The following is a 13,551-nucleotide window of genomic DNA, read 5'->3' as shown; positions in this document are numbered from 1 at the left end:
CGAATAAGTACTGAGAAGCTTACTGTCATTTCTTAGAGTGTTTAAATGTCAAGCATATTAAAATATAGCATTAACCTATATGCAATCTTCCCATAAATCTCTTTTTTTGGATTAATAAACCTATTATAAACAAACAGACTAATGTTATGAGATATTGAAAACTCTACACTATTGGGGAAGGATTGACCTACACATAGTACAATATATAAAATAGATGGTAATAAGGACCTACTTACAGGACAGAGAAGATATATTCAAGATATTATTGAATATACTGCAAGATATATTTAATATCTTGTAGTAATCTATAATGGAAAAGAGTCTGAAAAATATATATATACACATATATATGTTTAATCATTTTGCTGTATACCTGAAACCAGCACAACATTGTACATTAACTGTATTTCAGCTTTTTTAATGATTAAATATTTTAAATGAGAAACAAAAATTGCAATGTACCTAGTCAAAACCAAGGGACTCTTTTTACTCTTTGATTAAACAAATCTGTTTTGTTTCTCTCATAAAATATCCACTTTATCCCTTCTAAACATCACCGACTTAATGGATATGAGTTTGAGCGAGCTCCGGGAGTTAGTGCTGGACAGGGAAGCCTGGCATGCTTCAGTCCATGGGGTCGCAGAGTCGGATACAACTGAGTGACTGAACTGAGCTGAACTGAAACAGCACATTACTAGTTAAAAGCAAAAAGATAATATGCTATAAATGAATATACAAGAAATTGTTACCTCAGAATGAACATAATGATTGTAAATCAGGATGTCCCCTCAGTATTGAATATCAAGATCATGAACATGATGAACAAGGCTTCTTCCCTAATAATTAGAAAAACCTCCCCAAGCTCTCCTTTCTTGAAGACTTATTGTAAAACTGAGAAGTACAATATCCAGAATGCCGTCGTAAGCAACAGTCTTAGGTTATCTCTCTGTTGTTATTTTTGTTTTGTCTTTGGCCTGCATTGATGAGAACTTATTTCCAAGTAAAATGCATGAATCCAAACAAAACAAACTAAGCAGGCTAGATTTTTTAGTGCATGTTTTCCTTTCATTTTTCAAGTCACAGAAATAAGTATTTCATTCTGCGAGAGGGATGTATTTCTTATAAGAATGATGTACCTAATGACTTGTAAGAACTTCCTGTCATTGAACTCGAGTTTACTTTTAAATGTCTTTTAATATATTCCTATCATGATTATTGATCATTTTTACTTTCATGATTTAGTGTTCACTACACAACAGTGTCTGTTGCTCTTCTCATTGAACGTGTGTATAAGCCAGACAGACATTTTCTCCCCTGCAACTATTATTCCTCTCTGCTAGTATTTTAATTATTTATAGCTGTCAGGCACTTATTTGTCTTTTAAAGGTCTTCCAATCCCAATCAGAATGAATAAACAATTAAAAGGAAGAAAGGTTTTGTAGATTTTCTTTTCCTTTTGATTGTGTGTGTTCTATATAACACTTAAATTATTCTTTATGAAATTAGTACATCCAGGAAACCAGAGATTTATGCCTTAGGCTGGGTGAATGGAAAATATGTCAGTGCTTCCTTTGTGAGGTTTCCAGGGTGCCACAGGAGATTTTTAAATGCGCTGCTTATTTGTGTTCTCCCCAGATCTTTTTCAGTTTATTATAATGCTGGAGAAATAATTAAAATGTTGCCTAGCCTTTCCTATGCTCTACACCTCACTGAAAACATGTCGGCAGAGCAAGCAAACGTTCATCATGTCTCAATAAAAAACAGATCCTGCCAGGGATCATGCCAAAACCAACCAAGCATGACAGTCAAATCAATGTATGTTTTGGTTTCAATTTTTATTTTTGCCTTTGCTTTAGCAACGTGACTCTGGTATATGTTGTTCCCTATGGCTTATCATTTTATGGCATGACAGTTCCTGAAATGGACAAGGCTTCCTGCTAACCTTTGCCATGTGTATATGTGTGACAACATAAACTATAAGAGAAAGTGACATTTGACTCAGTAAATATTTGTGTTATGTCCCCTACATCTGTTTTACAGAACTTCCTTTATACCTCCATCTGTATTCACTGAACCTACCTTTTGTCTGAATGTTACCAATTCTGGAATCAGTATCCCAGTTTTCAAGTTAGACTTTTTATTATTATTGACCCAAGAGAGTTAATTCTCTCATCAGTTTATATTCACATCATAAAACATAAATTAATTTGGTTGTTTTTTATTTATTTACTCTTTTACTATTTGAGGGGCAGAGCATACGTACCATGCTGTGTGTTAGACCACACAGCCAGCTTATTGTTGCTGAGTCATATAAAAATTTCAAAAGGGATTATCTTTTTAATTTGATATTAAACTGAGCATAAAAATTAATGGGTCAAAACTTCGGTCATTTAGAAGCTTGTTTTCTTGGATAAGATTATCCCTGATGCTGTTACGTGCTTAGACTCTAATACATTCTAATCCTGATGTTAAGTCTGTATTTTTTAGTTATTGTCTGTGTGACTTTGGAAAAGTTACTCAGGCTCTCTTGGTTTTAAGTTTCTAGTTAATGGAATTTACCCCATAGGATGTGTTATGTTTTCTTTACCCTTTTCCCCTGGTGGTTTTGTAAGGTAGTATCCTGTCTTATACTGCTGCTGCTGCTGCTGCTGCTGCTGCTAAGTCGCTTCAGTCGTGTCCGACTCTGTGCGACCCCATAGACGGCAGCCCACCAGGCTCCCCCATCCCTGGGATTCTCCAGGCAAGAACACTGGAGTGGGCTGCCATTTCCTTCTCCAATGCATGAAAGGGAAAAGTGAAAGTGAAGTCGAGCAGTCGTGTCCGACTCTTAGCGACCCCATGGACTGCAGCCTACCAGGCTCCTCCATCCATGGGATTTTCCAGGCAATAGTACTGGAGTGGGGTGCCATTGCCTTCTCCTGATTCTTGCTAGAAACAATTATATGGTGATACTTGTCAAAATGTGGTTATTTTATTTCCATCATTCTTTCCAAGTTTAATAATTAAAAGTTTACAATAAGGAAGAGTTTCTATCTTCCTCTCTTCTTTCATCTCTCTCTCCCTGTCTGTCAGTTCATGAGTATTAGCTTTATTTTATGAATTTTGCTGAATAACTTTATTATTTTGTTGCTTTATTTGTGCCAAATTTGGTCATTAAGAGGACTTTCATGTTACTTACTGTCCTCATCAGATTTTGAGCATCCCTTACTCTTTAGAACCAAAAGATATTTTAAGATTTTCTTGTTTCCTCTCCCAGCCTTGGAATCAACAATTTCTTAAAGAAAAGCAAATTTCTTTTATTAGATAATAGTATTTAGAAACCAAGATCTGGGCACTTAGGGTGCTCATTGCTCCTGGAGCATTGTTATTTGTAAACCCTTTGAGTAGGCATTGCTAGGAAGTGTATGTATTTTTATACACTTATTTCTATATTTATATACATATGTTTGTATGTAATGTATACTTTATCTACACTAAACCATGAGTTCACACTGACATCTGTTTCCAGTCCAATAGCGTGGGATCTTTCTAGCCTCTCCCTTTCCTTATATGTTACCCTTTTCTTCAAGGGTGAGGAATCTAGCTTTTATTATCAGCAGTATATTTACTACTTTGTTCATTCTTGGAAACATATAAGTGTGATTTCAGAATTGTTAGCACGTATCTCTGGTAAAACAAATTTACTAATTAGAGTACAATAGCTGTATGTAGTTCTTTGTCTTAAAATGTAGAATGAAAATAGTATTCTCCAAAGATAATTAGGTTGGTTATTTTCATTTTCATCCTCTTCAGTTTTATTATTTATTTATAAAATATTTTACTTCATTTGATGTTATTAATAATTCATTCTGAATTACCCCTACATTCATCCTGGTTGATACCAAGAAAAATTTCTATGCAGTTCGGAGTGTTACCTTACAGTCTTTTGCCTCATTTCTTTTTCTGTTTTTCGGCATATAGGGTGGTTCATTAATTTAGGTGGCTGAATCTTAATTTCCTTCTTTCGTGTAATAACTCTGTGTGGAAGTATTAAGTTCACTCTTGTTTCTTTGTTGTGAATTTGGCTAGTTTAAAGATAATCTGACTTACTGCTGCCTTCCCTGTCAATGTAGCAAAATGCAGATTCTTTAGTTAATTTTTCTTATTTAATGGTGGGGGAATCTTCTGTTATTTAAGTATCCTAAATTTTCCCCTTTACCTCTCAACTACTTTAGATTACTTCTCTTTTCTTTTTAGTATTTTTCTCTTCCAGGAGAGGACTGTCACTTCCATTCAAGCATAAAGTCAGTTCTCATGGTCATGCTGTCTTTATGCATGCACTTTTTTCTACTTTTTACTTTTTTTTTTTTTTTTTTTACTATTTTTACATACTTAAAAAAAATTGTTTTTACACTTAAAGTAGGCTTATTCTCTCTGTTGATGGTTTTAGAAGTTCATAGTAGCTTTCCACTTCCTTCAAGTTTTTGTCAGACTGCCATTAACTGCCATGAAGGCTTGAGACAGGGCAGAGGCACATGAGAAATTATTCACTGAAATTCGGTGGTTTTCTGTTTTTATCTTTTAACTTCCAGTTATTTTGAAGTTTGGAAATTCTTTCCCTTCAACACTGAAAGTGTTGTGTGTTTGTGTTTTAATCGTTTCATTGTTAATTATTGTTTTTGGAGAAAATATTGACAGTCACCATTGGCTTTAGATCCCTGAAAACCCCTAGAAATCTTTTATCCCATTTCCCCTCTACTAATTTAAGTTTGTTGTTCTATTGTTCATGGACTATTTCTTAGATTTTTTGAAATTTTATTTTCCTTATTTATGTGAAAATCTTAATATTTTAATCTGCCAAAACTTTCATGGATCTCAGAACATTTTGTTTAATCACTTGCCTTCCACCTTTTATGCTAGGGTTCTTTTTTAAAAATTGATTTGGCGTCTCTGGGTCTTAGTTGCGGCATGTGGGATCTAGTTCCCTGATCACGGTTCTGAACCCAGGCCCTGCATTCAGAGTGTGGAGTCTTTAGCCGCTGGACTACCAGGCAAGTCCCTGTGCTGGTGTTTTTACTCAGCGCTTGTATTTTGTTCTTTTAAATACTTTCCACATTTAAATGTTACATTTTTTCCCTGAGACACTTCTTCTTTTAGATTTACAGACTTATTTTAGAACTACTTCTTTGTTTTCCATACCTTCTAACCTATTAGATTTTCTTTCTGAAATTATTTTTTTTTTCCTACTTAAGGTACAGCCTTTAGTGCCAGAGTATTTTTAGGAATAAAATTTTATGTTTATCTGAGGGAGTCCATCTTCTGTTTTCATTTAATAAATACTGTTTGTGGGGTATTATGTATAAGTATTCTAGGTTGATAGGTATTTTTGGAAGGAAGTTTTGTTTTTTGGTGACTTTTTTATTTTTATTCTTAGCAGTTTGCAAATACGTCATGTTTTTGCCACTGTTATTGCTGTGAAAAAAGCTGTTTTCCATGTAACGTAACTGTTAGTCCTGTGTTGGTTGTTCTCTCTAGCTGCTTTAGGATCATGTCTTTATGTTTAGTGTTCCATGGTTTCCCTGAAATTTGTCTACTTGTTGAATTTCCTTTTTACCCACTTTGAAATTCAGTAGGTTTCCTTTATGAATGAATGCCTATATTCTATAAATTCTGCACAATTTTTTAGCAATAACTTATTTATTATTTATCCCCATTGTCTCGCTCCTCACTTTCTGATTATGTATTAAACATTGCTATCATGTCTGCCAAATCTCTTAACTTCTCTTTATATGTTCTGATAGGAATTTTGATTAATTTCTTCAATGCTGTCTTCAGTTTCAGTAATTCTCTTTTCAGGTGAGTCTAATATGTTTGACCCATCTTTTGAGACATTTTGTTTAAATTGTAACATTTTTATTTGTAAATTCTATTTATTTTTCAAGCCTGCTCTTCTTTGAGGGCCTTTACTTATTTTTGTTATTCCATACTTGTTTATTTTGAATTTTTTTAAATAGTTTTAAAATATTTTGTGCTTGGAAATTCTAATGCTGGATTCATTTTGAAACTAAACTGATCTGTTGTTTTCTTCATAACTTATTATTTTGAGTGCATATACCTGTTTGTTTGTTTAGCTTGCTGAACTACATATTCATTTAGTGGAAAAAGCATCTATCTATTCATATCTTAATATATAACTTACAGCTAATCTCAGGGAGCTCCTTGAATTACAGTCACTGAAAGGAGTCTCATTTTTATTTTTTACTCATTTATTTCATGATCGTGTAAGATAAGTTTTAAAATACTCTTTTTAAAAAACAAAAAAACCCAAAAAACGCAATTGTTAGGTATGCTTTCAGAGCCCTGCATATCCCACAGTGTCTCCTTTTGGGTTCTTACAGTTAGCCAGGATGCCTAGTAATATATGTAATTTAGTTCTTTAATTGGTATCTTGATTCTCTTCTCATTATTTTTACTCTTTTATTCTTCTGAGCTCTATAGATCTTCAAATCTGTATTCCATTTAGCTAAGTTAAATTAGCTAAGAAAAGATTGTATGCCACTTCAAATAAGATATTTAATTCAAATACATTTATTTAATATCTGTATGAAATCTGGAGTGACACAAAATTATTCCTGCTTTGTTCTTACCTCTGTGTTTGAAGCATCTTCTTGAATCTTGTTGTTTTCACTTTGCTGCATCATTTCAGAGAAAGGTGGTTAATTCTAATGATTTCAAAAAGTTCTTTCCATCTAGAAATTGTTTCACATATCTGCTGATTTTTGTCTACCTTCTTATTGAGAAGAAGCTCTATGGATAATATTCTACCGTGTGTTGTTCTCCATGCAAAAGACCTCTGCTCTTCATTGTAGGAGAGAGCTTTGTCAGGTTAGTTTTCTGCTAGTCAATGCTGATACAAGTTGGCACCATTCTGATCAGGTTAGAACAGTTTTTGTTAATTAGGAATTTTTTTTTTTTTACATAGTTTTAAAATACTTTGTGCTTGGAAATCCTAATGCTGGATTCATTTTGAAACTAAACTGGTCTGTTGTTTTCTTCATAGCTTACTATTCTGAGCGCATATATGTGTTTATGCGTTTGTCTAACTTGCCCAACTACATATTCTGTTTAGTGAAAAAAACATCTATCCATTCATATCTTAATATATACCTTATATGTTAATATCAGGGAACTTCTTGAAATATAGTCATTGAAAGGAGTTTCATTCTTATGAGAATATACAGTTTTTAATACAAAGGTAAATACTTTTCTGTGGAACTTTACAAGTAAAATTTTGGATACTACTCACACATTAAACCAATATTGAAGTCTAATGGTCATGAACTAGACTTTTTTTTTCTTTTTTAACTGCTCAGAACTATTTTAACAATAATTCTCTCTGCCCACTCACATGTTCCTATCAAGAAGTTATGTTTGAATTGGGCTATTTTAGTTATTTAAGTTTGTAGTTAAAATTTTGAATCTAAAGTTTATGGAAAAATTTTACCCAGGCTTTATGTTCTAAGAGAAATTATCAGTATATTTTTCTACTAACACCTGAGCCATCCATTCAGCAAGATAGCCTTATGAATAATCTTTTTGTCCATCCTATCATTTCTCACCCATTGTGGAAATAGTACCCACTGCAGAAATAGTACCCATTGCTTACCAACACCTAGTCTACAGATTTTTTGCTTATGCAACCACCTCAAGGAAGAGAATACCTACATAATTGTCTGTTTTATCCTCCTGACTTGGGTATATTAGTGTAAATTTATTATTGTCCCTTACACTTATCTCTGAGACCAGGCTTTTTTTTTTTCATAGGAGAGAAATCATGTAGCGTAAATTTCTTGCTTTTGACATCTTTCCAGTTTTCAAGTATAGATACAAGGTTTTTTTTCTTATTTTTATTTTCAGGAGGTTATTTCTATAATGATGTGTCTTTATCTAAAAATTTTGATGCTTCAAATATATCTTAACAGTTTTATATAAAGCCAGATCTTTATAGAATTAATTAGCAAATTCATCTAGTTCGTTTCCTGAGTACCTACTGTAGGCATAGTACTTTGATTTTAAAATTTAATTTGGGAGAGTTGCCTTTTACTTTCTACAGTTTAGTTAAGAAAATGGGATCTTATACATAACACAAACTTGACAAAATATTTGTAAGAGATTGTGAGGCAAACTGTTATCATGTAAATTACTGATGTGCAATAAAATAGATGACTTCATAAGAGGAAGTCATCGCAGCCAGGTCTTAGAAAATTCATGTGAATTAGAAAGACAATTATTGGGATACAATTTTACTGGAGAAAATAATGATTATATCAGTATGGCCACAGAAGCCGATTCTATATAGTAAAGGAGGGAAAGTATGTTCAGGAGGATTGATTGGGAATAATCTTGAATTCTAAGGTGAAGTTGTGCTGAAAGTAATACCATGAAAATGATTGTTCTAGTAAGGTTAGTGCAGTAGCCAAGAGCAGAAAGAAGTAGCCAGCTAGGATACTGTAGCGGGATCTAGTTACAGAATGATAAAGACTAGACTTAGAGTGGTTGGAGTACAGCTGGCGAGGGATGTCACAACACAAAACTAGCAGGACGTGGTAACCGTTGCGTGAGTTGTACGCGATCAAAACATTTTTGCTGATTAAAAGAGACATTGTGTATGAGACAGTTTTTTCAACTTTATTAGGTTGGGGAATTGATATTGTGAATGATGTTGTAACAAAGTACAGTATGACAGTGTGACAAGTCCCAGATCTAGAAATAATTGACATAATAATGAGCTGCTTGTTCCTCGAGCCAGACGTCTGGTGCTTTTGGCTGTCTGTGTTTTACCCCCACTGTGTTCTGGCTCTGAGCTCTGCATACTGTATTAATACTGGGTCTGTATTAATCTTTATTCTCTGTTCTCATTCAGCAGAGTAACACTGCTGCCCCCATAGGATATTCTTAACCAGCTCTCTCTTTTTTCTTAATTATCCAATTTCACAAATACTCACTGAGCACCTTCACTTGTGCAAGGCCTTGTGCCAGGCCTGAAGAGTAAAGGAGATGAGAAGCGCTATGGGGTGACCGTGTTCATAAGTGAACTCAAGTACGTTTTCACTGGTATTTTTCAGGAGACATGTGTTTCACTCAGACGAGCAAGAGGCAAATTCTTTTCATTTGGAGAGAACTGTTTTGTTTTTCTCAGTCTCTTAGTTAATGACTGCTTTTTTTCCTGCAGTTTGGGAGATTTACAACACCAGGCATTTATTTTCATTTCCACTAGGGGACAGTGTGTTACCATTAGATTTTTTTTCTTCCATATCAGCAAATTGTATGCAGAAAGGAAATTTAGCCTCTGATTATTGGGATATGATTTTAATTATCTTATACATGTGACACAAATTTAAATATTTCTAAAGTATACAGTTTTGATTTTTGTGTATTTTGTGTGGTATGGATGGATACATATGCAGACATATATACAGAGTTTATTTGTTTAGAATGCTTGAAATTTTGAAGCATTTAGATAATTTTTACATGAGTTCACCAAAACAAGGGTGGATGGCAGAAAGATATTAATATCAAAATATAAGCCACTTGAATTTCAGGACAGTTTTGTCATTCATGGAAATTGAATTAGGCTTTTGGTATGAAATTTGCTGAGAAAATATAATGTTTACCCTTCCTTAAGGATAATATCTTGAGAAATTTAAAGCCTAAATTTTTATATATTTTTTTAAATTATAAATTTTCTTTTAACAAGGTACATTGTGTTCTTTAGGAATGATATTCATGGAAGATGAAAATATCTAAAAGATTTCTTTTAATTTGTCTATAAAGATTTGGAGAACAGTGATGTCATAGCTTTTCCTGCCATTCTTGGAGACAATATCCTACAAAAGTACTATAAATTTGATTCTAACAGCATACCATAAATTTGTTTATATCTCTTTATTCAAGTACTGATTGTGTGATAGCGTAATAGGGTTTAATATTTAGAAATATGCCTTTTAAAAAAGTACTTTAAGTTTAGCCACGCTGGGTATGGCTTCCCTATTGTCTCAAATAATAAAGAATCTGCCTGCAATGCAGGAGACCTGGGTTTGATCTCTGGGTCGGGAAGATCCTCTGGAGAAGAGAATGACTACCCACTCCAGTATTCTTGCCTGGAGAATTCCAGACAGAGGAGACTGGTAGGCTATAGTCCTGGGGTTGCAAAGAGTCAGACATGACTGAGCCACTGACACTTTCACTTTTCACACTGGGTATAGTTTTGCCAAAAGTTGTCCTTTGAGAAAACTGAAAGAGATAGTTGATCAGTAAGGATATGGCATTACAGAGGATATGGCATTACAGAAAATCGACCACTTGTACACTTGCAATGTGTTACTTCTTCATCACTTGCTTCTGGAGTGGCAGACTATGCCTATCCAAATTGTGAAGTGGATGGTGATACTGTGCTGTGCTTAGTCACTCAGTCATGTCTGACTCTTTGCGACCCTATGGACTGTAGCCCACCAGGCTCCTCTGTCCATGAGATTCTCCAGGCAAGAATTCTGGAATGGGTTGCCATGCCCTCCTCGAGGGGATCTTCACAACCCAGAGATAGAACCCAGGTCTTGGAGCAGGGGAAAAGAAAAGCTGCTGTGAATGATGAGGTACCCCCTTCATCCCCAGTCTTCTGTGACAATAAAGAAATCCTCTTCCTCTTGATTTTCAAAGACCTTGCCAAAGGCTTCAAAGTCGCATGAGAGACACATGTACCCCAATGTTCATTGCAGCACTGTTTACAATAACTAGCACGTGGAAGCAACCTAGACGTCCATCGGCAGACGAATGGATAAGAAAGATGTGGTACATTTACACAATGGAATATTACTCAGCTATTAAAAAGAATGCATTTGAATCAGTTCTAATGAGGTGGATGAAACTGGGGCCTATTATACATGGTGAAGTAAGTCAGAAAGAAAAACACCAAAACAGTATATTAACGCATATATATGGAATGTAGAAAGATGGTAACGATGACCGTATATGCAAGACAGCAAAAGAGACACAGATATAAACAACAGGCTTTTGGACTCTGTAGGAGAAGGTGAGGGTGGGATGTTTTGAGAGAATAGCATTGAAACATGTATATTACCATATGTGAAATAGATCCCCAGTCCGAGTTCAGTGCATGAAACAGGGCACTCAAAGCTCGTGCACTGGGACAACCCTGAGGGATGGGATGGCGAGGGAGGTGGGAGGGGGTTCAGGATGGGGGACACATGTACACCCATGGATGATTCGTGTCAATGTATGGCAGAAACCACTACAATATTGTAAAGTAATTAGATTCCAATTAAAATAAATTAATTAATTTTAAAAAATTAAAAAAAACAAAAACAAATGGGGCCTAATTTAACCTAAAAGATTTTGCAGATTAAGGAAACCTTTTGACAAAACAAAAAGACAACCTACTAAATGGGAGAAAATGTATGCAAATAGCATAACCAATAAGGGATTAATATCTAAAATATATAAACAGTTCATAGAAATCAATATAAAACTGTAATTAAAAAGTGGGCAGAAGATATAGGCCTCTTCTTCAGGGTTGGCCTGCTCTCATGCCTGGGGGGTGTACTATCCTTTGTTTACCAAATAAAACTCTGAGTTGCAACCAAAAAAAGAGCCCCATGAGAATTTTTGCATTGAAAAAGTTTTTACACTACTGAAAATAAGAGATATAATCATGGGAAGGAAACCTATCCATCAACCAAAAAGAGAAAAAAAAAGATACAGTAAGTACAAAAAAACCGTCCAAGTACAGGGTTGTACTGATAAGACTTAATTCAGTTCAGTTCAGTTCAGTCGCTCAGTCGTGTTGGACTCTTTGTGACCCTATGAATCGCAGCACGCCAGGCCTCCCTGTCCATCACCAACTCCCGGAGCTCACTCACACTCATGTCCATCGAGTCAGTGATGCCATCCAGCCATCTCATCCTCTGTCATCCCCTTCTCCTCCTGCCCCCAATCCCTCCCAGCATCAGAGTCTTTTCCAATGAGTCAACTCTTTGCATGAGGTGGCTAAAGTACTGGAGTTTCAGCTTTAGCATCATTCCTTCCAAAGAAATCCCAGGGCTGATCTTCAGAATGCACTGGTTGGATCTTCTTGCAGTCCAAGGGACTCTCCAGAGTCTTCTCCAACACCACAGTTCAAAAGCATCAATTCTTTGGTGCTCAGTTTTCTTCACAGTCCAACTCTCACATCCATACATGACCACTGGAAAAACCATAGCCTTGACTGGACAGACCTTTGTTGGCAAAGTAATATCTCTGCTTTTCCATATGCTATCTAGGTTGGTCATAACTTTTCTTCCAAGGAGTAAGCATCTTTTAATTTCATGGCTGCAGTCACCATCTGCAGTGATTTTGGAGCCCAGAAAAATAAAGTCTGACACTGTTTCCACTGTTTCCCCATCTCATGAAGTGATGGGACCAGATGCCATGATCTTCATTTTCTGAATGTTGAGTTTTAAGCCAACTTTTCACTCTCCTCTTTCACCTTCATCAAGAGGCTTTTTAGTTCCTCTTCCCTTTCTGCCATAAGGGTGGTGTCACCTGCGTATCTGAGGTTATTGTTATTTCTCCCAGCAATCTTGATTCCAGCTTGTGCTTCTTCCAGCCCGGCATTTCTCATGATGTACTCTGCATATAAGTTAAATAAGCAGGATGACAATATACAGCCTTGACGTACTCCTTTTCCTATTTGGAACCAGTCTGTTGTTCCATGTCCAGTTCTAACTGTTGCTTCCTGACCTGCATACAAATTTCTCAAAAGACACTCTAGAGTAAATTGAGAATTATATTTTTAAAAGATAAAAGTAATCAGAACTTTCATGAATCTTTCATCTAAACAGAGTTTATTTCTTCAGAGAAATGTCTGTTTGGAGCCTGTATCCATTTTTTAACTGAGTTGTTTGTTATCTTTTCTATTAAGTTGTATAAGGTTTTAAAAATATATATATTATGGATTGTAAATCAATTATACTTCAATATAAAATAAAACTGTTTTTAAAATAACATATTTTATCCTAATCCTGAAGGTACAAAGTGATAAGGAAATAGTTAAATATGACAAATTTCTAGTTAAAACCCATGGTGAATTCTAATGCTAAATAATTCAGTTTGAGGATATAAAAAATTTAAAATAGCAATTTTATGTTGATATTTTATTTGATATTTTTCCTGATATTTAAAAAAATCCAGCTGTAAGAGACTCTTTCAAGATGTCAATGAGAAATTGCTAACCTGCTGAATAAAATTAAGTACATATTTTTCTGTTGTTACTTTTAGCTTGACTTCCATTATATCTTTCTTAACCTCTAAATCAGCAGAAAGCTAAACTTTGTAAATTATTACTATGATTCTTTTGTTGATCTTTTATTGAAAATTGCAATATTCAAACAAAAATGTTTTCTTTGTACAGATTTTGAGTATTTTGGTGGGGGTAAATGTTCTCTAAAAATGTATACAATATTATGAATTATCAGTTTTATATAACAAATAAAATTTAGTTCCTTGAATTTAAATAGT

The 13,551-nt window shown here is 34.6% G+C and overlaps 1 protein-coding gene across 6 annotated transcripts in view; it reads left to right on the top strand.

The window, feature by feature from the left end:
• Positions 1–13,551, top strand: part of CRPPA (CDP-L-ribitol pyrophosphorylase A) — a 377,884-nt gene that overhangs the window by 346,431 nt on the left and 17,902 nt on the right. The window contains exon 10 of one of the 6 annotated variants that reach the window (XM_070787558.1): positions 5,781–5,804. The exons of the other annotated variants lie outside the window; for them this stretch is intronic. Coding sequence (XP_070643659.1) covers positions 5,781–5,789 — 9 coding nt within the window. The 3' untranslated portion in view covers positions 5,790–5,804. Of the gene's footprint in view, positions 1–5,780; positions 5,805–13,551 lie in introns of those variants that run through there. 6 annotated transcript variants of the gene reach the window in all.

The sequence above is a fragment of the Bos indicus genome, chromosome 4 (assembly GCF_029378745.1).
Source record: "Bos indicus isolate NIAB-ARS_2022 breed Sahiwal x Tharparkar chromosome 4, NIAB-ARS_B.indTharparkar_mat_pri_1.0, whole genome shotgun sequence".
NCBI lineage: Eukaryota > Metazoa > Chordata > Mammalia > Artiodactyla > Bovidae > Bos > Bos indicus.
The sequence above is the reverse complement of the archived record's forward strand: the minus strand, read 5'-3'. Positions and strand labels throughout refer to the sequence as shown.